Source organism: Mya arenaria, chromosome 2 (assembly GCF_026914265.1).
Source record: "Mya arenaria isolate MELC-2E11 chromosome 2, ASM2691426v1".
Classification (NCBI taxonomy): domain Eukaryota; kingdom Metazoa; phylum Mollusca; class Bivalvia; order Myida; family Myidae; genus Mya; species Mya arenaria.
The window spans coordinates 27,879,390-27,905,815 of record NC_069123.1 but is presented as its reverse complement, the minus strand read 5'-3'; the positions used below and the strand labels follow the sequence as shown (position 1 = coordinate 27,905,815).

General features: G+C 36.0%; 2 protein-coding genes across 6 annotated transcripts in view; one reads left to right on the top strand and one right to left on the bottom strand.

Annotated features, from left to right (window-relative positions):
* LOC128210764 (protein HID1-like) overlaps positions 1–15,188 on the top strand; it is a 30,324-nt gene extending 15,136 nt beyond the window's left edge. Inside the window, exons 16-24 of one of the 5 annotated variants that reach the window (XM_052915125.1) lie at positions 570–672; positions 1,303–1,451; positions 1,676–1,757; positions 4,674–4,739; positions 6,224–6,402; positions 8,692–8,802; positions 10,085–10,176; positions 11,093–11,251; positions 11,730–15,188. In XM_052915125.1, coding sequence (XP_052771085.1) covers positions 570–672; positions 1,303–1,451; positions 1,676–1,757; positions 4,674–4,739; positions 6,224–6,402; positions 8,692–8,802; positions 10,085–10,176; positions 11,093–11,251; positions 11,730–11,793 — 1,005 coding nt within the window. In that variant the 3' untranslated portion in view covers positions 11,794–15,188. Of the gene's footprint in view, positions 1–569; positions 673–1,302; positions 1,452–1,675; positions 1,758–2,536; positions 2,672–4,673; positions 4,740–6,223; positions 6,403–8,691; positions 8,803–10,084; positions 10,177–11,092; positions 11,252–11,729 lie in introns of all 5 variants that reach the window. The other 4 variants (XM_052915137.1, XM_052915129.1, XM_052915118.1 and 1 more) reach the window with 4 other exon arrangements.
* Positions 15,189–18,597: 3,409 nt separating this feature from the next.
* On the bottom strand, positions 18,598–26,386 carry LOC128218055 (N-acetyltransferase 9-like protein). The gene is made up of 7 exons (XM_052925578.1): positions 26,296–26,386; positions 23,852–23,961; positions 23,149–23,208; positions 22,387–22,467; positions 21,831–21,890; positions 21,289–21,383; positions 18,598–20,398 (listed from the first exon to the last, which is right to left on the bottom strand). The coding sequence occupies exons 1-7, from the start codon at positions 26,370–26,372 to the stop codon at positions 20,279–20,281; spliced, it is 603 nt and encodes a 200-aa protein (XP_052781538.1). The 5' UTR covers positions 26,373–26,386; the 3' UTR covers positions 18,598–20,278.
* Positions 26,387–26,426: the final 40 nt, after the last annotated feature.

The following is a 26,426-nucleotide window of genomic DNA, read 5'->3' as shown; positions in this document are numbered from 1 at the left end:
AAGAGTGTTGGCTGTCATTTAGTATGATTGTTTTTTTTTCTATGCTCAGAGGCAATTTAATATAACTTGCAATATGTATTTGACACATAAAGGCAAGATCAACTTTTTATGTACTTGTTCATAGATCAATGTCACATTGGGGGGCATTTGTCACATACTTTGACAGCTCTTGTTCAATATTCTTTGAGAAAAAAGCTATATTAATAACAAAGGTTAAACTCTTTTACTCAGGTGAGCGATTTAGGGCCATCATGGCCCTCTTGTTTTTATTTTTTCTGTGGAAAAAGTGTCTGAATATGTAGTTTACAACAATTAAAGCTTTATACTTCTAAGAGTACTTTAACAACATTCCCCATTGATGACAATGAAGTTCTTATATAAAGCCTAATAAAAAAAAACTATAAATAAAACAAAAAGCCTACCTACCTTACCTGTTTTTGAAAAGGATGTTACCCTTACCAAACCATTTTATTTTTTTGCCCAATGACTTATTTAACTGTAAAATGTAGTATTTGTTTAATAATCATCAAATATATCATTTCTATCAGAATATTTTCATGTTGTTTCAGGCATTCAGCACCCCTTGGTTCCTGTACGCAAGCCCGACCAACCACCATCTTGTTTTCTTTCTTCTTGAGGTCTTCAACAATATCATTCAGTACCAGTTTGATGGTAGGACATCTAGATATAGACCATTACTTAGTTATCTTGGGGCAGTAAAAATAACTGGTCAATAGACTGAATATAGTCAATGAGGCATATCTTAGGATTAGAATTATATTGAATACTACCCCTGGTCTGCATGGATAAGAATATTAGTTTTATGATTGAATATTTCAGTACTGTCGTTCATTGGTGTATAAAAACATTTTGTCTGGGCAAGGTTAGTAAAGTGAGAAGGATACTGTCTGGTTCTTCGAATTAACTCCACCAAGGAGCTGGTTCATCATGAATCATTAAGCAATTTTGTATCTAGGAGAGATTTTATATAGTGGTAATGCCCAGCCTAAAACTCATCTAGGTACAAAAATCATGTTTTAGGATTTATGATACAACAATCCCAAGATGTGGAATTTAATCTTTAATGGACAATATCACCTCTCCTCCATTGATTTCTATAATGGATTTTCAGCCTCCTTGTAATATTCCAATAGCAAAAAAGCTTTCTGGAAAATTTGGTTCGATGACATTGATTGAATATTTTTGAAAGGAACTTGTGACAAAGCACGTACACAATCAAAGCACATATACAATCATATATCTTGTCTTTACTACATCTTTGATTGCAACTTTTTTTCACAGGTAACTGTAATCTTGTGTACACGATTATACGGAAGCGCCAGGTGTTCCATCAGTTGGCCAACCTCCCGACTGACCACTCCTCTATAGCAAAGGCTCTGACAAAGAGAGGCAAGAAACTCACACAGCCACTCACTCCAACTGACCACACGGTAAGTGTGAATCCCTTGACCACTCCGCTTTATACAAGGCTCTGACAAAGAGAGGCAAGAAACTCACACAGCCACTCACTCCAACTGACCATTCTCTATTTCTATTCTACTAAGGGCTTTGCCTTTTGGAGGATTGCATTTTCAGTACACTACTTGATGAAAGTATATGAACTACTTTGTTAAAAACTTAACATGGTCATGAATGCTTTAATTATTTTATACAGGAGCCCCAGACAATGGATGGAGCCCTGCCGGCTGCAGAGGCAGAGCCGGGGACCCTGAAAGTCTCACTGGCAGCCACACCCCGTAAGTAGGCTTGCACATTGTTACATTTTGTACAATAAGGGCTGAAGGTTAAGAGTGGCCCAGTGGTAAAGATGCCTGCCTCTCACCAAAGATGTTGTGGGTTCTGTCCCCACCCACATTTCTTTCTATTGAATGCTCAAAATTAACACCAGTTATGGTTTCTATCCAGGAAACAGACTCAATTTTAAGTCATATGAGCTTTCAGCCTATTTCATAATTGAGCTAAAATAAAAAGTATAAACTAATTTGAGGGCTCAAATCTTTATGCATCTTTTATCTATAACAGATAGCAGAAAAATTAATAGCTGATTTTGTAGTAGTATTATAAGGAAGAGATGACAGCGTTTTATTTCATGTTATATTGTGTGTTTCATTATATTGTGAGTTTTTATTTGATTTATGTAAATGTCAGAATTATTGTTAATGCTGCACTCTCTCAGATTGACAGTTTTGACAACTGTTTTAATTTTTTGTCTTAGAACGAGACAATTTTTGCATAAATGTCTGACAACCAGTTATATAAGACTGCTGACAAAGGAATACGTTTGAAAATTGATGATTAATGTTATCACTTTTCTTATTAAGGAGCTAGTTACGCTTTTGGCCACAAAACTTCAATTTTCGATCAAAATACTAAAAACTGCAACCTGTTCTTTTGTCAGCAGTCTTTTAAAACTATTAGTTGTTGTATAACTCATATTAAGTTAATAAACTCTATTTTTTTAGAAATTATGTATGATAACCAACTAGTATATTTTCCTCTGTTTAATTCCACACAGTGAGCATCGGCCTTGAGCATGATTTATCGCGTGCTGATCACGGTACTGCAGTGTATAATGGTAGACCGCTTTTCAAGCTAGATATTTACGAAGTTTCCCCCACACCAACTGTGCACACCACAAAATCAAAAAAACGTAAAATGCCTGAAGTGCATGTGTTCGTATACCCATGCTGTATTCTCATATACGCAGATTAACGCAATTCTGTGCATAATGTCTGAACCTTATATAATATTTATGTTATAACCATCTCTTACTAACATTATGAGTTCTAAATTACGTTGTAAGTACCACAGGGTTAAATCATCATATGTAAACAAAAACTTGATGAGTATTTTGGGCATTTTTGAGCTGTATATCGGTTTGCACAAATTTCTTCTTTCGAAAGCTGTGATTTGCATAATAAGTAAATGCGTGATGGCTGAATTCATATAAAAGCTGTATGTATGCACATCCTTAATAGATTATATCCAGTATTCAACCCTTTCCTTTTTAGATACGCCATTTTACACCTCTTTCCATAGCCTTATAGATATGCCTTTTTATTAAAATGTTCTATAACAAGGCGATTAACTAGGACTGGCTGATTTGGCCACTTCTCTATGAAGTAAAGGATGAATGTGTTACTTTTTTTATTGTCCCTTAAAAAACTTTTTTTTTTTGTCCCCCTTTCGCACTTGAGTTACCGAATAGTTCTAGATGAGCTTTTGTGTACACATGTCTAGTCCATCAGCCTGTGCTTGGTTATGTAGCATTTGGATGACAACGAGTACCTGAGTACTCCATCGATTGTCCAAGTACTTGAATACTAATTCACGACTAGAGTACTCGTGGGAAAAAACAACAACTACAAAATAACTTAAATTTTACTAATTGCAGAACATACATACAAGTAACAGTACTGGCATATTGCCAACATGGCACAATGTACAATGATCAAGTACCCCAGTACTCGATTGGAAAACTATCCGAGTACTCCAGTACCAATTTTACAACTGGTTGCCATTCCTAGTAAAAAACATTCATGTCCAGCTGAAAAAAAGTTCAAAATATAGATCAACTTTCTGTTTGCATAATTATGAAATAAAGTCATGTGGTATGTTCATTGTGTAAATAATGATTATAATCTCTTTTAAACTAACAACTTGTGAGTTTTATGAAGCATTCTAAGACTAATATGCAATGATATTTAATATTTAAAGCAAAAAACATGAAACAATAAATCATTTAATAAATTTAAATTGTTTAAGTGGAATTTGTGGTGTTAACAGTGGATTGGTTTTAAAGTAGAATTTAAATGCTAGAAAGGTTTGGACTGGTATTAAAAATACTAATTTATTGACACAGCTATGAAGTGTGGTGATTAACTACAATATTTTTCTCAGTTACAAAGTAACAAGATAATTATTTTGATATTTGTTTGAATTTCTTTCTCTAACAAAGACTTAATGACTAACATTGCTATTAGCTTGCTAGATATAACAAATTCAAACTTCTCATGTAACCAGCACATTTTGTTATAGATTTTCAGATTTCAGCACCCTTTTACACATAATTTTATAAAGAATGTGTAGCATCTTTAATCACTCTGTTACAATTGATTATGATGTCACCTTAGTGCAATAACTCAATAACTTCATATAGAAATAGAAGCAGATATTGAGTTCTTGCACTAAGGTGACAAATTTTAATTTATTTAAGAACAACCCAATTCTTGTTTTAGAGTGATGTACATTGTTCACTAGTCAAAATTAGCTTGCAAACCTGGCACCGTTTAAATGCTTTCTCAAATCAGATTTCAGAGGGGCCAGCAAAATATAAACAAATGGACAAGCCTCATGTTGAAACCCGTGTATTCCTTCTTTTTTCAATAAATCCTATACTCTAATGTCACAACTGTAACTAACTTAAATTCCAATCAAAATTTACAAAATTGTACAACAGCATTTAAAAGGGTGTATCGCATATTTTTGTGCTCTTGTTTCAAGGGTCAAGGTTACTCCAACAAGGCCAAATCAAGGGGATGGGGCATTTGTCACATTTTTGTGACAGCTTTTCGTAAAGCAGTGATTGAATTAGGGCTTGTTCATTAAAAACTTGAATTTCATTGACTTACATATATCAATGAATTTTCTAGGTTTTCAGCATTTCAGAGCAGTACATGAAGTGTATTGTCCAAAATCTGTGAAGCAAATGGTTAAAGGTACATTGAGGGAGTTTGGATTTGCAAATTACAAAGCATTATAATGTATCAGATTATTTTTAAACTGAATTCATTTTTTCTACTGTTTTTGGTTATGATTTTTTTCTCTTTGCTTTTTAAGTGGATAAATTACTTTGAACAAGTTTAGTTGGAGGCATGTTCTATATTACAATTTGCTTCATGCATTGGGTTAAAAACTGTTGAAAAGCAATTTTTCATTTCTCTCAATGTTCCTTAGTGCTTCTGCTTCGGGGAATCATCGGTACCCAGCCTGTTCATATCATATAACTCAATTGAATACCCTGGGCAAATTGACTGCAGAAACTTCATATTCATGAATATTGAAATCCAGACGTTTTGATTGGATGCCCGAGACACACCTCAGGCACTATGGTTGAATATGAATATTCGTGTATTAGGAAGTTTCACTAACCTTTTTCATCAAGGGTATATTTTGTGGAGTAATCAAATAATATAGCGAGGGTTCTGACAATGGCTGTAGGCGGACAGGCCCCCAAAAATAATTCTTTAAACCACCCATCTCACTGCATTATCTGATACAAGCTTATACCAAGTTGGGTCAAAAAGGGTGTTTTCTTGGTTTTTATTTATGTATTATTCCTTAAATCAGAACTGTAGGTAACACATACAAATTAGGCAGAGGCTCGTACCCTGTAATAAGAAGCAGATAAATTTAATGATATTTCAATTACACATGCTTCATATTGTACTATGGAGATTGAGAAAAGGTACAAAAACAGCTATCACAACAAACACTCCTGGATCTATTATACATTGAACTTGCTGTTCGCAATCATTGTGTATGAAAAATATTAGCCTTCATATATGGGGTTTTCAATTATTAGCTATGTGGCCACAACTTTCCCAATTAAAAACAGCACCAAAATACAACTAATATTCTTTCATCTGCTCACAAATCATCTGCTTTTTGGTTTAAATTAAACATTTGACTTTCATTAAAGTCAAATCAGTTAAACAAAATAATGCATTAAAATGTGTTTCTTTTGTGCATCTATCAAGTGTAAAACTATATTGCCCCCTTTAAATAAATATCTGCCATTTTGTAGTTTGCTCATTAAACTATGTTGGCAACAATTTGCCAACATAATATCTGTGAGTGTGTCCCTTAAAGCAATAATCCACTATTTTGTCTTTATTTAAACAAGAATAATTTAGTTAAACCAAAGCGTGCCTATGTAGAACAATAGAAGTCATTGTTACTGAACTTAAAGTATCTTCATTGATTACCTCCCTTTTACGTTCCCGTTAACTTAGAAGTGAGAACACCAAAGCATACCAATGTATAACAATAGAAATTCTTGTTACTGAACTTATTCTATCTAGACATTGATTTTTTCCCCTGTACTTTTAATATCAAAGTGAGATCAGAATTTCGAGATAAATATATTTAATCCTTAATCTACTAGAAATAACATCAAGCTGTTCTACCGTTCCTTCAAAAGGTCTTGAAAAGATGACAGAACACACAGCGCCGGACGAGGTCCACAAAGAAGCTTTGCAGGAGCTGGCGACAAGCACAGGCACCATGTCCATTCAGCCACGGAATGAGATAGAGGACCCCATGGCCCCTCAGGGTTCTCCTACCAAGCCCGAGCTCAAAGCTTTCAAGTCCCCAAGCACTGTAAGTACTGGTACCATTTCAATGGATTTTCTGTTATTAAGGGGTATGGTTGTTTGGGTGTTATTGTCCATATTCTTACATAAAAGTATTTCTATGGACTGTATCTTCCATGGCCGCTCGTGTAAGATAGGACAATACCAACCCGACAGTAGGTTGTTTTGCGTAAACAAAGTTTACTGAGTTTACGCAGAACACCCTGTGCTCGGCTTGGGATAAACTATAAACGAGCGGCCATGCTTTTTCTCAAACCTAAATTAAACAAAATATAGTAAAATGTATTAAAATTATTATTTTTTATCTTTGCTCTCGAGCAAGCAGCAAGGTAAAGATTTCCAGCATGGCCAAATATTTTGATATACTTATCTGGGGTGGGAGAAATTTGAACCTAGTTTCCTTATTGGAAGGCCTTACAAAGTATTATGTAACTATTAAGCTTTGATTTTAATTGGTCCTCTGTGCGCAGTTCCCATTATACTGGAGGATGAGTGTGGTCTGATGTTTAAGGTGTCCACATCGCACCCAAGAGGCTATTGGTTTGATCACCAACCATGCTGGAGTCTGCATCCTGGGTAGAAACCAGTACTGTTGTCCAATTTAAGACACCATTATAAGGTACCCAACCTAATCATGTTGTCTCAAAATGGGCATAGTACTGGTTTCTACACAGGATACATACTCCAGCATGATTTTAGCTACATAGTTATGCCCCCACAAAGTGGCGGCATATAGGGTTGCCCTTGTCCGTACGTACGTCTGTACGTACGTACGTCCCGAAGATTGTTTCCGATCTAATTCTTGAAAACCGTTTGTCCAATCCTCACCAAACTTTAAACACATGTTTGTGACCATAATATCTTGATCAAGTTCGATAGTCATGGAAATCGCTTTAGTCATTTAGGAGTTACGGCCCTTTTTTGCCAAAAATACTTCAAAAATATATGTTTCCAATCTAATTCTTGAAAAGTATGTGTCCAATCCTCACCAAACTTTACATACATGATTGTGACCATAATATCTTGATCAAGTTCGATAGCCATGGAAATCGCTTTTGTCATTTAGGAGTTACGGCCCTTTATTTGCCAAAAAAAGACTGGAAAAATACGTCCCGAAGATTGTTTCCGATCTAATTCTTGAAAACTGTTTGTCCAATCCTCACCAAACTTTTAACACATGTTTGTGACCATAATACCTTGATCAAGTTCGATAGCCATGGAAATCGCTTTAATCATTTAGGAGTTAGGGCCCTTTATTTCCCAACAATACTTAAAAAATATCTTATCCGATCTAATTTTTGAAAAGGATTTGCCCTTGTGCAGATTATCCTGAATAATCATTATGGCTTATTTTTGAAAAGGATTTGCCCTTGTGCAGATTATCCTGAATAATCATTATGGCTTATTTTCTGTGACAAAAAATTGAAGTGGGGGCATCCGTGTCCTATGGACACATTTCTAGTTATGCCCCCACAAAGTGGCGGCATATAGGGTTGCCCTTGTCCGTACGTACGTACGTCCCGAAGATTGTTTCCGATCTAATTCTTGAAAACCGTTTGTCCAATCCTCACCAAACTTTAAACACATGTTTGTGACCATAATATCTTGATCAAGTTCGATAGTCATGGAAATCGCTTTAGTCATTTAGGAGTTACGGCCCTTTTTTGCCAAAAATTCCCGAAGATTGTTTCCGATCTAATTCTTGAAAACCGTTTGTCCAATCCTCACCAAACTTTAAACACATGTTTGTGACCATAATATCTTGATCAAGTTCGATAGTCATGGAAATCGCTTTAGTCATTTAGGAGTTACGGCCCTTTTTTGCCAAAAATACTTCAAAAATATATGTTTCCAATCTAATTCTTGAAAAGTATGTGTCCAATCCTCACCAAACTTTACATACATGATTGTGACCATAATATCTTGATCAAGTTCGATAGCCATGGAAATCGCTTTTGTCATTTAGGAGTTACGGCCCTTTATTTGCAAAAAAAGACTTGAAAAATACGTCCCGAAGATTGTTTCCGATCTAATTCTTGAAAACTGTTTGTCCAATCCTCACCAAACTTTTAACACATGTTTGTGACCATAATTTTATACTAATTTGTTTCACCTCCATTGTGACAGAACCTTGTAGCTTATAGAATCACTCTCGAGTCCGTTACCTTCATAAGCTGTCAGCTTTTGTCACAATGAAGCTAAAAGAAAAAAAGTATAAACTAAGTTTTGTTTCATCAAACATCTCACAAAATATTTGTTTACATTCCTTTCCTTAAATGCCTTATAATAATTTCAGGAGACGCCCCCTGCCACACCCACAACCCCAACTGATCCTGGAAAAGCCCCACTTAAACGTGCTGGCTCCAATGCGAGTGCTGGAGGGGGCTGGGTAGCCTCCCCAGAGTGGGTAAGATAAAACAATCTTGTTTTGAGACAGCAATCTAACAATCGGTCATTTGTAAGCTCTGAGAGCTTTTGAACAAATAGTTTGCAGTTGTTTGTGTGACAATACCCAAGATTAATATAGTCTTGAATGATTTGATAGTAGCTCTATGACTTAATAAGATAATTATTATTGCGATATTTGATTATGTACTGTTCCAACTACTGGGTGGCAAGTTAACATAAAAAGCATGAATAAGAGAGTCAATACAATTGGCATTCATATTTGTAATGTTGTCATTATAAGACTTCCCAAAATTGCTTATATAGACTAAATTCCTGTGTTTGTAAACAGAATTTCATCTTCAGCGAGAATGTTTTAGTAAAGTTTTATCCTTCATTGTTTTCAGAATATCACTTATCTTCGCTTAAACTAAGGAATTATGTCTCCCCCTCTCTGGGGGAGACATATTGTTTTTGCCCTGTCCGTCAGTCCGGTAGTCCGGTAGTCCGTCAGTCCGTCAGTCCGTCAGTCTGTCCGTACGTCACACTTCGTTTCCGATCGATAACTGGAAAACCGCATGACCTAGGATCACCAAACTTGGTAGGGAGGTTGGTCGTGAGGTGTAGAGGATCCCTATTGTTTTTGGGGTCACTAGGTCAAAGGTCAAGGTCGCGGCGACCCCCAATATAAAAAACATTTCTGCTCAAAATCTTGAGAACGGTTTGACCTAGGTTCACCAAACTTGGTAGGGAGGTTGGTCATGAGGTGTAGAAGATCCCTATTGTTTTTGGGGTCACTAGGTCAAAGGTCAAGGTCGCGGCGACCCCCAATGTAAAAAACATTTCCGCTCAATATCTTGAGAATGGTTTGACCTAGGATCACCAAACTTGGTAGGGAGGTTGGTCGTGAGGTGTAGAGGATCCCTATTGTTTTTGGGGTCACTAGGTCAAAGGTCAAGGTCGCGGCGACCCCCAATATAAAAAACATTTCTGCTCAAAATCTTGAGAACGGTTTGACCTAGGTTCACCAAACTTGGTAGGGAGGTTGGTCATGAGGTGTAGAAGATCCCTATTGTTTTTGGGGTCACTAGGTCAAAGGTCAAGGTCGCGGCGACCCCCAATGTAAAAAACATTTCCGCTCAATATCTTGAGAATTGTTTGACCTAGGTTCACCAAACTTGGTAGGGAGGTTGATCAATTTCATGTCCATCATTGATTATTTCTCACCTACGACCACACAATGGGGGAGACATGCGCTTTTTCAAAAAAGCAATCTCTAGTTAATTCTTTGTCCAATTTATCAGGTACACACATGGAAGCATAAACTTCCCCTACAGACGATCATGAGGATGTTGCAGGTTCTGGTGCCGCAGGTCGAGAAAATCTGTATTGACAAGTAAGTATGGTTATCACTAAGGTGACTGTAAATTAATTGCTAGATGTTCATCCCCATCCGCCTCCTCTTTTTTCCTCCGCGCCTTAAATTTTATTAACTCAAAATGAAATAGTCTGGGAACACATTTATTCATACCTAGTGTTGATTTATAACATTCAAATGTGAATAATTGTTATGATTGTGTTCATGGTTTGTCTAGCAACAAAAGTATATGGTCCCTTATGTAATAAGAAAGAGCATGAACACATATTCAATGGTGAAACATTCATAGATTTTTATTCACACCCGCCCCCTCTTTTTTCAGCAGCCCCTTAGATTTATATGGACTTAATTAAAATGTTGAACTGGCATCTGTATTTGCGTATCGGTACAGTTGTGGTACAGTACTACATTGTGGGTGTTTAACATTCAAATGTGAAAATGTAGAATTGTAATTATGATGTTCTAGGTTTATCAAGAAACATGTTTATGGTGCCTAATGCAATAAGAAAGAGCATGAACACATATTTAATGGTGAAACAGTCATCAAAGAATAGTGAAAAATAAAATGTTACCCACTGCCCCTATTTAAAAAAAATATTTGGATGAAAATCTTAATTAATTTATGTTGGCCTTAGATATTTTGTCATTCAAACATGAAATATCATTTTACAAGCAAACAATGTTATGGTTTTAAATTAGTTGTTTAAGATACATGTACTCAAGTTTAAAAATGGCAAACTACTGTTGTAAACAGTGAAATATCATTTTTATTTCACTGATTAATCTCAAGAACCTTTAGGATATTATGTGAACAGCTATGAAAAATGTATAGCAAAACAAATAACAAGGCTGTTTTATCCACAACCTAAGAAAATTATTAATCAGCTAGGTTAAAATTTACTTAATAAATTTGTTTTCTTTTAATTCATTTCAGGGGTCTTACAGACGAGAGCGAGATTCTGAAGTTTCTTCAGCATGGTACCCTGGTTGGGCTTCTGCCCGTCCCACACCCGATATTGATCCGGAAATACCAGGCCAACAGCGGCACAACAATGTGGTTCCGAACGTACCTGTGGGGCGTCATCTATCTCAGGTTTGAGAATTACTGGTAGTTGATTTTAAGTCTGTTTAATAATAAAGGCCCAGTGCTCTAGCCAGGTTTTGAAAAGAGCAGGGTGCTAGGTCAGAAAGGGCACTTTTGATGTGAATTGAAAGAGCCTTAATGGGGCGCTTGCAAGGGTCAATGTCCAATTCATATTGTGTATGTGTTGTCACTACTTTCAATACTAATAGTTTGTTGTTATGAGTACCTTAATTAGAGGTTATCCTTACTTAAGTGACAGAATTATGTATACTGGTAAAAAAAATGGGGGGGGGGGGGTCCTAAAAATTGGCTCTGACAAACAAAAGTGCACAGCAGGCGATGGGAAAGGCGGTTGCCCCACCCTGCTATTTAATCCTAGCTCGGGAACTGTTTATATCATTGGCTGTAAGTGTGGTTTGACAAAACAAACCTTAGCCTGGTTTGACTGTGTGTATGGTCAAATTTACATATTGTTTTTTCTTTACAGAAATGTGGATCCCCCAATATGGTATGATACAAACGTGAAGCTGTTCGAGATACAGAGGGTTTAGACCACTGAATGGACCGTTTGTAAAACAGAGCAAGGAAGGGAGAAGCTTTTATTCAGATTTGAAGCTGTTCCAGAGTTTATACAGCTAGCAAGACTGTGAAATAAAATTGGTAATAAAAGGAAGAACAAGATGACAACATTGGACACTGAACAAAATATTAACTCTGAAAGACTTAATGAAGAAATATTATGAATTTCTAGTAGTATTATATACTAAGTTGACTGTACATATTGAAACATACCATTTCTTACAAAACTTTTGAAAGGATTTTAAACAGTTATTCTGAAACTTGTCACATGTTTAAAAACATTTTCCATTATATTACACAATCATTAATATTTTAATTGAATGAAGTGAACAATCATTGTTGTTTATCAAATATTTGTTGATCATTTTTTAAACCTGATTCGTTATATGCAGTTACTTTTTTTTGCTAGTATGTAATTTAGGTGATTATAAATTAATTGCGAGATTTTCCATCCCTGTCCACCCACTCTTTTTTAAAGGGCCCTTTAAGTTTTATTGACTCCAATAAAAATGATAAACTGGGTATGTATTTGTGTATCGGTCCGGTACTGTCGGGGAACAGCGTTTATTTATTGATTTACGTTGTTGATGTAAACATTCACATGTAAAAAAAACACATTGTTACAATGGTGTTCATTGTTCGTCTAAAAACACATATAGATGATCCCTTATGCAATAAGAAAGAGATGATCACAAATTCAATAGTGAAATGGTCATCTAAGAAAAAAATTAAAAACTGTTATCCCTGCCCAATCTGAAAAAAAATGGATGAAAATCTAGCAATTAATTGACATTTGCCTTATGGATGCATTCGAGCAGGTAACTTATGATGTTAAATTGTTTAATCATAGTTTTATCGTGGGAATATTGACATTTATTGTTGAATGATACAAATATATATGTATATATATATAGATCCTATGGATGAAATCCAATAACTTACATGTATTATGTTTAAATGATGGATGATGTGATCAGAATATGTAATCTAGATGGGTATAAATGAATCTGATTATTTTGTTTTTATGTTTGAATTTATTTTACTTTATTATGTCAATCAGGGCCCTGTTTCAATAAGATATCTTAGTCGAAAACCTTACGCTTCTTAAGAGTACTCATTGCTTACGAGAGCTCGAGGGCACCCTTAATGCTACACTATCACAGATTGACCATTTGGAAACTTTTTATTTTGTCTCGTAATGATTGTGCCAATTTTGGGTAAATATCTGAAATCCGGTGAAATAACACTGCTGACAAAAGCTAAGATCGCAGTTTTCATATTAACGTTTGAAAATTGAGAATTTATGACTTAAAGCGTTCCTAACACTTTCAGAAAAATGCAGAAAACATCAATTTTTGATCAGAAAAATTATTAAACCCTGATTTTTTGTCAGCAGTCTTATATGACTGGTTTCCATGAAATTTCGCAAAAACGGTCTTGTTCCAAGAAAAAAAAAAAGTTGTCAAAACATTTAATCTGCGAGATTGCAGCTTTAAGGTCTTGACTAAAGCTTACAATCTTGATTGAAATGGGGCCTAGGGGTATACATGTAGCCCAAGAGGTCAAAATTTGTGTCATAAGATCAATATTTATGTTGTTCATACAAGAAAATCACCTTTATTTTGAAGGGGCTACTTCTTTCAAAGTTGTGTATTATGTGATATTTACATTTTTCAATCATGTAGAATTCCATTATCCTTCATGCATGTAGTAAACACATTGATTACAAGCACATGTACATTTCAAGGAACTTAAGCAAATTATCACAAACTGAACATTGAAAATTACTGAACTTGTACATAAATGATGCAAAAGTGTTGAATGTGGAATATCTCATGAGAATTCATGATTTATTGTGGGTTTTTAGTCAAAGTTGAGCTTGTTTTTTGACTTTATCTAATGTAGCATAAAGTGATTCGAGTGTGTTTTTTCAAAAGAATATACATGCTTATGACTGAAAAATTACAATTTATTTATTAATGCAATTACATCAGGTTTTTTGTGTTTAAATAATGAATATTATCTTAGAATGCATGGTTGCTTGTTAATTGTTATGCTTTTTCATTTACCCTATTTTCTTGTTTTACATAATTTAAAATGTGTTCAGACTTTTTTTATCAACTACTTTATAAATCATTCCATTATTCGATTTAACATTCCTCACAGTTTCTCCTGAATTTTCTAACATTGTCACCAGAAACATGAAATCCTGTTTTAATACCAAAGCATTATTACACTGTATGACTTGTTACTTTATCTTTCAAAGATGGATAACAAATTAGTCAGCTTCTAATTAGGACTGAGTAATATATAGATGACATGAAGTAAATTCTTAATGATTAAGATTGGGCAGAGTGAGCGTACTAAACGAGCCCTTCTTAATTATTTAGATATTACTTCAGGTCATCTAAATACAACCTTATTGGCTGATACAGGATGTGTATCGGATGAGTGGCTGTAGGCGGACCTTTAAACACCCGCAAAGGTTGAAATTTTTTATAATTTAATCTAGTGCTTAATGATTGTCTATCTGCAATTTCATTGGTTGAAAATGTAGGTTGTATTCTAATTCCAAGTTATAACCTTTTTTTGTTAAAATTATGCTGTAGTTTTTCAGTTCAAAGTTTTTTGTCTAAAATTAACTTACTGCAGTTAATTGAATGCTTACAAAAGATATTATATTCCTATCTAATAAATTAACAATGTTTTCACAAGTGCAATATTTCTTGTTTAGTTGTTGTGTTTTGGTTGTAAAGATAATATTTTTTGTTGTTTATGTCTTCGATTCTTTTAAATTTACTTTTCAATTCTTACACCTTATAGGAAAATGATCTGTAAAAGTGCAAAAAAGAAATCTTGATGAAATTATTTAGCAGCTTTCTTACATTAAAATGTATGGTAACTAGAAAAAAACAAACATGAGTTCAACATTTGAGCTTGTCCTTTTCTCAAAGAAAAACGTTTTGAGTATTATCATAGCCATGGTGTCATCTAAAGCAACAGTGTTATCATACAGAGCTTAACCATTGGCCATTACTCAAGCTATTCAAATGAAACTTGGTACACATGTTGCTACAGACAATAGGCACATTTAAAACAAGGCCCATTACTCTGATTTTAATAATTGTAAAATAATGCACCTTGTTCTACTGATAAAACAGCATCAGAACAGCATTGGCATTTTCTCCGCGGCATTCTTTTTATTTTTTATGTTCTTAATAAAAAGAAATCTCTGGTTTAAAAAGTTATCACTGTTGGTTTTCATAGCATTTATCTTGTATTTTCTATAGTAGAATCATTGTTAGTGATTATATATTGTAATTTATGGTCAGAAATGTGTACACTGTTCATGGGCAATAAAATTATTAAAAAAAATATTCAGTACTTTTTCTAATTTACTTTGCCATAGTCTTTTCCATACAGAAAAACTGAAGATGTCTGATTGGATGAGTGAAACACCATTTAACCAATGGTGAACAACTTGGTGACCCTTGAGAGCCAACGATTGACTAGCAAGACTTCAGGTATTTTGTTATCCAAAGCATATACAAACCACCAATAGGCAATACATTGAACCCACAAAGGGAAGCAGTCAGAGAACCATGTGTTCATTTGCTACAAAGGGCAAAGGGAGAGTAATAAAACACAACTCTCTGTACAAGTAGCCTCCCTTACACTAGAGGATAACAGCATTTCAAACACCATGATTCAGTCATGCATGCACAGATCTGGGCAAAGGGAGCGTAACAATACACAACTCTCTGTATCACTTAGAGTAAGGGCTACACCATTTCAAAGGCCATGATCCAGTTATGCATGGGCAGATCTGGGCAAAGGGAAAGTAACAATACACAACTCTCTGAACAAGTTGTTTACTTAGGGCATGTTTAGGAGCCTAAGGGGCCCTTTTAGCTTTTGCAATCTACTCAATAATACTCATAGATTGCTTTGAAAAATGGTTGCATATTTCAGATGAGTTAGTATTACACATTTTTATGTCACACAACTGCCTAAGTCAGTCCTATAGTATTGGTCAGATGTGAAGAGAGGTTAATGTTTATTTTATTACCCGAATTTGGCACCTTTTCTCAAACATGAGCAGGCAAACATAGAAACTGAAACACATTGTAATTTCTTATACTTCTTTCTTACAATATTTAACATGAAAAATATGAGTGCCATTCAATACAGACTTGAACAAATAGTTTCCTAAATTTCATTGGCTTTGGTACACAAAAGAGGGCCAATGATTTCTAGTACAGGTAGTAAAGGTGACCCCTATCACCCAAAACCTCAAGAGTTCGAGCCTCAACTGAGGAATGTGCTCTTGGCCTCTCAGGACACCTCCACCACAGTAAGTCAGTCTTTAGAGGGAATCATATCAGCCTTAAACTAATGGGTCAGTAGACCAAAGGTCAAAGTCATGGTGACCTTTACTAAATAAAACAAGAGATGTTTGTCAAACATTATGCCCTCCCTGAGCGCCATGTTGTCAGGATTATATGGACAATTGAATGAAATATGCATGGACCGAAATGACAGCTGATTTGTTGCTGTTTTAAGATTATGACCATTAAAGTGTGAGGATAAAGTGTGTTATGACCGTCATGACCTTTGACTCTATGAACTCAAAATCCAGAGTCATCAGCTGGTCACCAGAAACCTAAATGTCAAGTTTGAGGGCCATGGGTGCAGGCATTGTCAAGTTATCACAAGACAAGTTTTTTTTGTTCAAGGTCACTGTGACCTTGACCTTTGACTGGATGACCCCTTAAATCTTAAGTCAAGTCAGATGCAACTCCAAGTCAAGTTTGAAGGCCACGGGTTCAGGCATTGTTGAGTTATCACTCGGACAACCTTTTACCATTCAAGATCACTGTGACCTTAACCTTTAGCTCTATGAATCCTAAATCAATAAGGGTGATCTACTGGTCAGGCTTAACATCCATGTCATGTCAAGTTTAATGATCATAGGTTCAGGCATTGTTGAGATATCAGTGGGGGAAGATTTGTCAACTTTTTTTGCGTTAAAGGTTACTGTGACATTGACCTTGGCCTGATGACCCCCAAAGTCAATAGGGGTCATCTACTGTTCAGGCCCAACCTTCATGTCAAGTTTGATGACCATAGGTCCAAGAATTGCCTTTTACCATTCCAGGTCACTGTGACCTTGGCCTTTGGCCCAATGACCCCTTAAATCAATAGGGACAATCTTCTGGCCAGGCCCAACCTCCAAGTCAAGTTTGAGGGCCATGGGTGCAGGCATTGTCGAGTTATCACTCGGACAACCTTTTACCATTCCAGGTCACTGTGACTTTGACCTTTGGCCCAATGACCCCCGAAAACAATAGGGGTCATCTACTGGTCAGGCCCAACTTCCAAGTCAAGTTTGATGGGTGCATGCATTGTTGAGTTATCACTCGAACAACCTTTTACCATTCAAGGTCACTGTGACCTTGACCTTTGACCCATTGAGCCCAAAAAATAATAGGGGTCAGCTACTGGTCAGGCCCAACCTCCAAGTCAAGTTTGAGGGCCATGGGTGCAGGCATTGTCACGTTATCACTCGGACAACCTTTTACTATTCAAGGTCACTGTGACCTTGACCTTTGGCCTGATGACTCCTAAAAACAATAGGGGTCATCTACTGGTCAGGCCCAACCTCCATGTCAAGTTTAAGGGCCATGGGTGCAGGCATTGTTGAGTTATCACTCGGACAAGCTTTAAAATTATTTTACCATTAAAGGTCACTGTGACCTTGACCTTTGACCCGATGACCCCCAAAATCAATAGGGACCATCTTCTGGCCAGGCCCAACCTCCAAGTCAAGTTTGAGGGCCATGGGTGCAGGCATTGTCGAGTTATCACTCGGACAACCTTTTACCATTCCAGGTCACTGTGACCATGACCTTTGGCCCAATGACCCCCGAAAACAATAGGGGTCATCTACTGGTCAGGCCCAACTTCCAAGTCAAGTTTGATGGGTGCATGCATTGTTGAGTTATCACTCGAACAACCTTTTACCATTCAAGGTCACTGTGACCTTGACCTTTGACCCATTGAGCCCAAAAAATAATAGAGGTCAGCTACTGGTCAGGCCCAACCTCCAAGTCAAGTTTGAGGGCCATGGGTGCAGGCATTGTCACGTTATCACTCGGACAACCTTTTACTATTCAAGGTCACTGTGACCTTGACCTTTGGCCTGATGACTCCTTAAAACAATAGGGGTCATCTACTGGTCAGGCCCAACCTCCATGTCAAGTTTAAGGGCCATGGGTGCAGGCATTGTTGAGTTATCACTCGGACAAGCTTTAAAATTATTTTACCATTAAAGGTCACTGTGACCTTGACCTTTGACCCGATGACCCCCAAAATCAATAGGGGTCATCTACTGGTCAGGCCCAACCTTCATGTTAAGTTTGATGACCATACGTCCAGGAATTGTTGACTTATCACTCGGACAAGCTTTGGTCTACCGACGGACCGACCGACATACCGACATGCCTGTGCAAAGCAATATACCCCTCTTCTTCGAAGGGGGGCATAATGATGGATGCTCCTGGGCTCAGTACATCGAAGGTCAATGTCATGGAGACCTTGAAAAGATAAAATGATGGATGCTCCTGGGCTCAGTACATCAAAGGTCAATGTCATGGAGACCTTTAAAAGATAAAATGATGGATGCTCCTTACAGGCTATATATCAGACCTGTGGAATTCTATTTGTAGGATTTAATTGTTTTGCTGCAGATGTGAGTCGATCAGTCTGTAATGGAATTGAAAAAAATAAAATCTATTTCCATTCCAGCATTTTATTTGGAGTTTTTTGTTTTGCACTGCGATGATAATGAGAGATACAGTAACGATGTCAGACAACAAACTAGATGTCATATGCTACTACAGTGTCTTTTACATGTAATATTAACGATACCATACTTATGCATAGTGGTACTAGTGGCAAGAGTCTATTCTAATGTCCATCAAGACCGTCTTATGTTAATTTTGATTGAGGAAGAAAAAATAAATCAATATAATTATGACATCATTTCTTTCATAAATCTGGGAAATTACACGTAGGAACTAAATACATTAACTTCAGTTGAAACTGGAATAAATTCTATAAGGCCATATAAAAATAAAAGAGAAAGGTAATACATTTAACATAATAACACTGTTACACAACAACACTAGCAAATCATTTGAAGCAACGACGCCATAGCAGGGATGATGAAATCTCAATTAGCTTGGGCCCATTGGCCCTAAATTCCCAAACCCGCAATTCATTAGTTTGCCCCTAAAACAATCTTCTCTCAATTTTCGTTATTGTTTAATGTCAAATTTCTTTGCATTTAATATCTAGAAATTCACGTAACTGTCATCTTCAACCACATACTACAGTTTTATTGAACTGCAAACACCTTATCTAATCCACCGTAGCAATTTCTTCCATGATGTAACTGTAGAATGGAGTCAGAAACAGGCATGTGTATGACGACAAGGCATGGAAAAAGTATTCTGACATTGGCCATAATGGGTGTCGCTTTGCAGGGATGCTAGCAGGAACTTTGTGTACATTTGCCATGAAGTTTGAAAAGCTAAGCAACCTTACTCCTAAACTGCAAATGGCTTAACTTTTGGATCATCCAAAACATCTTGCCAGATTCATGTACATGTATGCTCAAGTCCTAAAGGCTTTACTACATCTACTTTAGAACGAGTGAAGAGCATGCAAAATGTTTTCATAGAAGGTTACTTCTTTCACCAACTTTGCAGCTTCAAGGCTGGACAAGAATTATATTGATTCTCTGTTTTTAGACTTTGTGCAATACCGTTGTTTTTACCAACCATGACAGCAGCACCATCAGTACTTAACCTGTGAGTTTCAGACACGTCCAGCTCTTAGATAGCTGACAAGTGCATTGTTTACAAAACAAGCGTCTGTTGAAACAAGTTTAATCAATGACATCCATGATGGAGATTATTAATGTTATTATTATTAGATGTTGGTTCCTCCCTACTAATATCTGTGCTTCATCTGTTATGATCCCAAATGCCAGACTCTTCAGTTTTTGAACGTGACTGTCATCAATGTTTTCAGAAATCAGCCAGATAAACTCACAACAAGTATTTTTATCTTGATATAAGTTCTATGTGGGCTTTGTATCTTAACATACTTGTATACGACAGAAAGTTGCATAATTTGAGAAAAGTAAATGTGTCTTTCCAACCATGTAACTATGCAGTTTAAATAGTTTCAAGCCATTTTCTTGGCCTATAACTATAAGGAATGCAAATATGACTCAAAAATAGGACAGTTCTATTACTTTGAATTGGAAATAAACAATCCAGGAGAAACTTAATCAGAATTGAAGAACGTGGCCACCTGACTCTTTGGACCCTGCATGCATTATGGCATTCATTTTTATCTTTTAATATCTTATGGCTTCTCAATATGATGTCATCTTTTTTCATATCTTTCTTCTTTATAGAGTTGTGAGCCTTGAAGAATACCAGCAATCACATCGTCTGTAATTCTCAGCTCATAAGTGGTTTCTCGAAATACATCACTTTTCTGTATCTGAAAGATGTTTAAATCAAACATAAATATGTGTAATAAAATTCTTCATTTTTAACTGATGGACTTGCACACATGCTATTACTTTCCAGGAAGCCACAAAAGTTAATTGATTTATTAATAATATTTCCATAAAATAAAATTGTAAGCATGCCTGTTTCATCATCACCAGATTCCCTTCCAACCATAAAAAGAATCCCAATTTCAAGAGATCCAAAAGAAAAACATACCAATTAAGCTACTGCCAAATTATGAAAAAAGCATATGTCTCGGTTTGGTCAAGACTGTTAATTGACAATAATGTGTTAAATGATGAAAGCCACCCTGCCGATGCCACATAGTACCAGTCTGGCTTTACCCTACACTGAAGTTACCTCTTTAAATGGGATCTTGGTAAACATAGTTGAACTGCCGTGATTGTCATAGACTATTTTAGCACACTCGGTACTTTTTTTTAAACAGATCTTGGTGAACATAGATGCACACAAGTGATTATCATAGATTATTTTACCGTAATACCTACGTCTTTAAACCTGATCTTTATTAACATAGTTGCACTGGTGTGGTTGTCATAGACTATCTTAGCACAATAGTTACCTCTTTAAACCCGATCTTCGTGAACATAGCTGCACTGGTGTGGTTGTCAAAGACTATCTTAGCACAATAGTTACCTCTTTAAACCTGATCTTTGTTAACATAGTTGAACTGGTGTGGTTGTCATAGCCAATCTTATCACAATAGTTACCTCTTTAAACCCGATCTTCGTGAACATAGTTGCACTGGTGTGGTTGTCATAGCCAATCTTAGCACAATAGTTACCTCTTTAAACCCGATCTTCGTGAACATAGTTGCACTGGTGTGGTTGTCATAGCCAATCTTAGCACAATAGTTACCTCTTTAAACCCGATCTTCGTGAACATAGTTGCACTGGTGTGGTTGTCATAGCCTATCTTAGCTGTATAACAGCGCACTGACAGTTCCTCAAACCCTGCAAAGGACAGGAGAATACAGGGTACTGAAGAAAAATAAAGCATGAATCGTCTTTAAATCTCCATTAAAAGACAACACTTTCCCAAGTAATTCTACCTTAATTTCCTATCAATATTTTTTTACACTAGTTATTAGAGAATGATGTTTACTTTTGATTTTTATGTTTTATTCAAAAACGCATATGAGGTAAATAAATCCTTGTACGTCTTTATTCATAGAACGGTCTGCTTTTTAAAAATGCCTTACTCCAATATCATGAACATTCTTAAGGTGATATTCATATTTAAAATCAATTGTTACAAGACTTAAGTTTTTTCATTACATGTGGGTGTGATTTTTAAATACTATGAAGATGACCACACAAAAAAAATAGGACCATATTTTCAGCTTCTTTTTCTTCCAAAAAACTAGACGAGCCAAAATTAATTTCAGAACTAAATCTTACCATACACCATCATACAAAACAATGCTTCTTTCCCAATTCCTTGGCCCCTTGCAGATGGATCTGTAGAGATTAATAAAGAAAAATGCAAAAAATGCAAAACTATGACAATATTTCACTTTTGTATTTCTAAATATTATAAGACGGCGTAAAAAGATATTTGAATTAATAATAGTAATTTCATCTTTCAAAATAGTAAACAAAAGTCATTTGTTGGGAGTTAAACCAATTAGCAATTTCTGATCTGGCAAATTATACATTAAAGCATTTATAGCTTGTCAATGTTTTAAAGAAATATTTGGTAAATTGTCAATGATGTATAGCGGGTTGCTGGCGGTTTTTTAACCTTTATTTATAGAAGCAAAAAGTTAAAATCTGTTCATCATTGATATTCAAATGACACATGGTAGACATCTTTCCAAGACGCAACACAGAAACACACACATGTGTAGCAAGGCCTACAACTCTTGCTTTTATAATTATCAGATTGTGCACCTTTTTTGAGAACAGACAAGCATTAGAGTTCCCTCAGCAACACTCTTGTTCTTCAATTACTTACCTGCAATCATGATTTCAATTTCTGCTGTTGACTTGTCCTCCTCATCATTGAAAAATAGGTTCACATCACCAACCATACTGTCTGAAAATAAATGAAAAAACATATCACAAAGAGTGAGGATACCATAATGTTTGTCTGATTCTCAGTTAAAAACAATTAAGAGATACATTCCCAGATTTTATGTTGGAAATGATATTTTGTTTAAACTTGTGAATAAACATGACACGGAATAGGAAATATTTAAGCACAATAAAACCATGTTACATAAAACAAAAACAAGCAGTTTGGAAGTGTGTTTTTTTTATAATTTGTTAAATTAAAAGATGAAAAGGCTGTTCTCAGTCACAATGGTGAAACATCATCAATAAAAAGGTACATGGAGAAAAAACACCGCTTTCATTTACTTAAACGAGCAGCAGGTGACAAGGCTGATGTTAAAACACCTGAAAAGCACCAAACATTAAATGGTATTGCTGTATTGGTCTGGAACCGAGAACTAAAATTGTACCGAGGTACCGGTTCCCATCAAAATGTACCCACCCCACATCCATGCCCCAATTTTTTTTTATCTAACCTAAATAGTAAAAAAACACATTAAACCGCTTTACAAAAGTCACTGAGAGAAAAATGGTGTACTGTTTCAGAATATAACAGAATATTACAGATTGCACAATTCTTTATGTGATTTTTTTTTCAGAGTATTAAAAGTCCCTTAGAAATTATTTTTAGTTCAGAAAATGTTACATTGACAGTATGTGTTACCTATCTCTGATGCCTCGGTATGGTCATATCGCTTCTTGTCAAGGACAATAAAGGTGCATTCTGAAAAGGAAATCAATATCATAGACATACATTCTAGAAGTGAAATGCTATGGAAGTGCAAACTACATCAGATCTGTAAGTTTTAATAAAAAAGCAGTTCATTGACAGCGATTATGGAACATCAAGTCAACAATGAAAAGCAACAGTTTAAACATGTGCTATTTTCAACAGTCATTAAGACATAATTATTACACTGCTAAATTTATTAAACTTCAGGGGACAAGCCTAGTAGTTGAAAATTCTAAAATAAACCCTATAAGATGAACGAAGCAAGGGCCCAAACAACAATAAACTAGGGACACAAACATATAAACACCACATACACAAAACAGTCTAGTCCAACCATTCATTGCATACATTACTGTAAACTGGTCATTCTTCGTACGATTGACCCTATCATGTTGCCCTGGCCTAAGCTAAACACTACCCTAAAACATGACGAGAAGCTACTAAATGTTAGCCCAATGAGAAATAATTTAATGATTGGAATGAAATATCCTCTATGTTAAAAACTGCTTTCAACAAGGCTACCCTGCATATGAATTGCCCGATGTTTGTGCTTTAAAAGCACCAAAATTGTAGGACAAAGCCCCAGACTGTAACTTAAAATGAAAAGCCCTTTTTACCGAGAATCGCAACTCACTATTATCATCATTTCTCCAGGACTCCTGCATGCTATACTCCTCTTCCAGTGTAAGGGGCTCGGATGCTGTCAGTTGTTGTAACTCCTCAGACTTCATCCACTCATGGTACCTATTAAATAGAACAAAAAAGAAATCATAAACACACTATGGTCGTTCAAGTCATACATTTAAGTGAGAACTTCAGTATGCATGGACGTTTTAAGAGATCATTTATATTCTTAACTTGGTGTATAGGGGTGTTTTCATCTCTGATTTTGATAGATGAGATAATTGTTTAGACCTCAAATTTCGCAGGCAGAAAGCTAGTCCAATTATCTGTACTAAAAAAAAATCTGTATTGTTTTCCACATATATCTAGCGATTGCCACGTACAAAGAAAAACATAAAAAACCTGTTCATATTAACTTGCATACAGCCTGGTACAGTAGAAACTCACTAAACCGGACTAGGGAAAATTTCTGGTTAAGTGAGGATTCCGGTTTAGTGAGGATTTGATGTATGGAGTGAGTTTACTCAAAATATTAACTGAGTTAACCTTTAAAGGGAAGTTGAAAACTGGAATAAAATGAAAACACATAAAGATAACATTTATTTAACATCAACAATGGTTCAAGTAACTTGAAATAATGCATAGAATATATATTCATTAATATATCAATGTGCATGTGCTTGTTACATCACAGATATCATTTATATCGTTTATATTATTGTATCTTTACGTTTCTACTGTGACACATTATGTTCAGTCAAGGTTATTGATCTACATTACTTATAGAAATTGTCCAGTGTCGTCTGTTTCTGTAACAAACAAAGTAATGTTTCAATTTTCTTTTCACAAGTTTGATTATCGTGCGGCAGTCATTCCACAGCGCAATCATCATTATCGATTATTGAGTTAACACAACATCAGAGGTGCAATATTTAACGACGCACCGGCTGTCAAAACAAAGTGACACGCAGTTCGCGAATTCCTAATACACAAAATCATTTTGACATATTGGAACAAATATATGCCCGGTTTTGTGAGGAAAAATTACGTTGACAACTAACAAATTTTCTCGATTTTTTGTCCAGTATCCGAAATTCTGGGGTTCCGGTTTTGTAGGGATTTTTTTACATTGAAAATAGAAGGGGAAAACCGGGACTCTGAAAAAAGTCAGGTATCCCGAGGATTCCAGTTTTGTGGAGTTTGGGTTTAATAAGTTTCTACTGTACAAGTCATGTCAATATTTTTTGTCATCTACCACTTCTTCTATTAGGATGATAACATAAGCCACACAATATGTAATGTTTGTAGATTTTAAAATAAACCTGGGAGGAAGTGTTCCCAATATGAGGCTCGGACCCATTACTGCTTGAACACTAGCATGTTGCATTAACTAACTCAGCGAATAGGGTGGATGGTTCATACCCATACACACTATGTACATTCCTCTCCCGATTAATATTTTATGCGAATGCAGACACTTTTGCCTTTCATTTCTGACACCAGCAAACAAGACCTGTGAAGAAATGTGCGCCCCGGTGTGTGGTTCAAATGACTTGCAGAACACTCACCCGCCACTTTAACAGAATTAGTCCATATAAACAGCTGCTTAAGAGTCTTTGACGATTTTTGTTTTGGCGACTCTACTTTAAGGGAACAAAATGAATGTCCAAAAAAGATCCACAAACGTGCATATTGTGGCTATTACAGAATGAGCTAACTGAGCAACCAATTTTTAAACATCTCCCAAACACTACTTTTGACCGATATATCATTCACCGTTAAAGATCATGACCTAGTGAAATATTTTGTTAAACATTTTGTTGGATACACATACATTGTTGGTAGTAATGTCATTGGTAAGTTCAGTAATGCACCAGTCAATTGTAACCACGGACCCCCCAGCTCCGGGGAATAGCGGGACTTTGACTTTCGGTTCAGCCAATCCCGGCTAAAATCCCCGCCCTACGGAAACAAACAGATAGTAAAATTCCCGACAAATGCCCCTGCACCCCAGGGACCCTAGGTAAGGCCCTAGCTACAATAATGAGCGATCAGGGATTCTTTTGTTATTATTTTGACATTTTATGTGTTTCCCTGTCTCGAGTCTGCCATAGTAAAAAAATGTCAAAAGACTCGTTGACGGCCATTTAGGTGGATTAGGTAATGCCCATTCCCCGCTATATTTAAAGCGAAGACAAAACCACCGCATTCACCCAGCACTGCGGGGCCACCTGAAAGGTAAAACGGCCCACTTCCCCGGCTATCCCCGATATGCCCCCGGACCTGGGGTGGGGGGGGGGGGGCGTGGTTACAATTGACTGGTGCATAAAATGTCAATGGTCCGAATAACAACGTCCGAATAACACTACAGAGAAATATATACTAATATATCCCTTCCTTTCGACTGTCATGTAAATTTGATTAATGCATATTAAAGAATGGTATATGACTTACTTCAAAACATGTTTCTTTTCATACGGAACTAATACAACTTTTCCTGAGACAAGTTTTGCGTTTTCATTTATTTTCATCTTGGTGTCGAGTTTAAAACTTACCCTTAAAATATGTCCTACTAAAACTCTTCA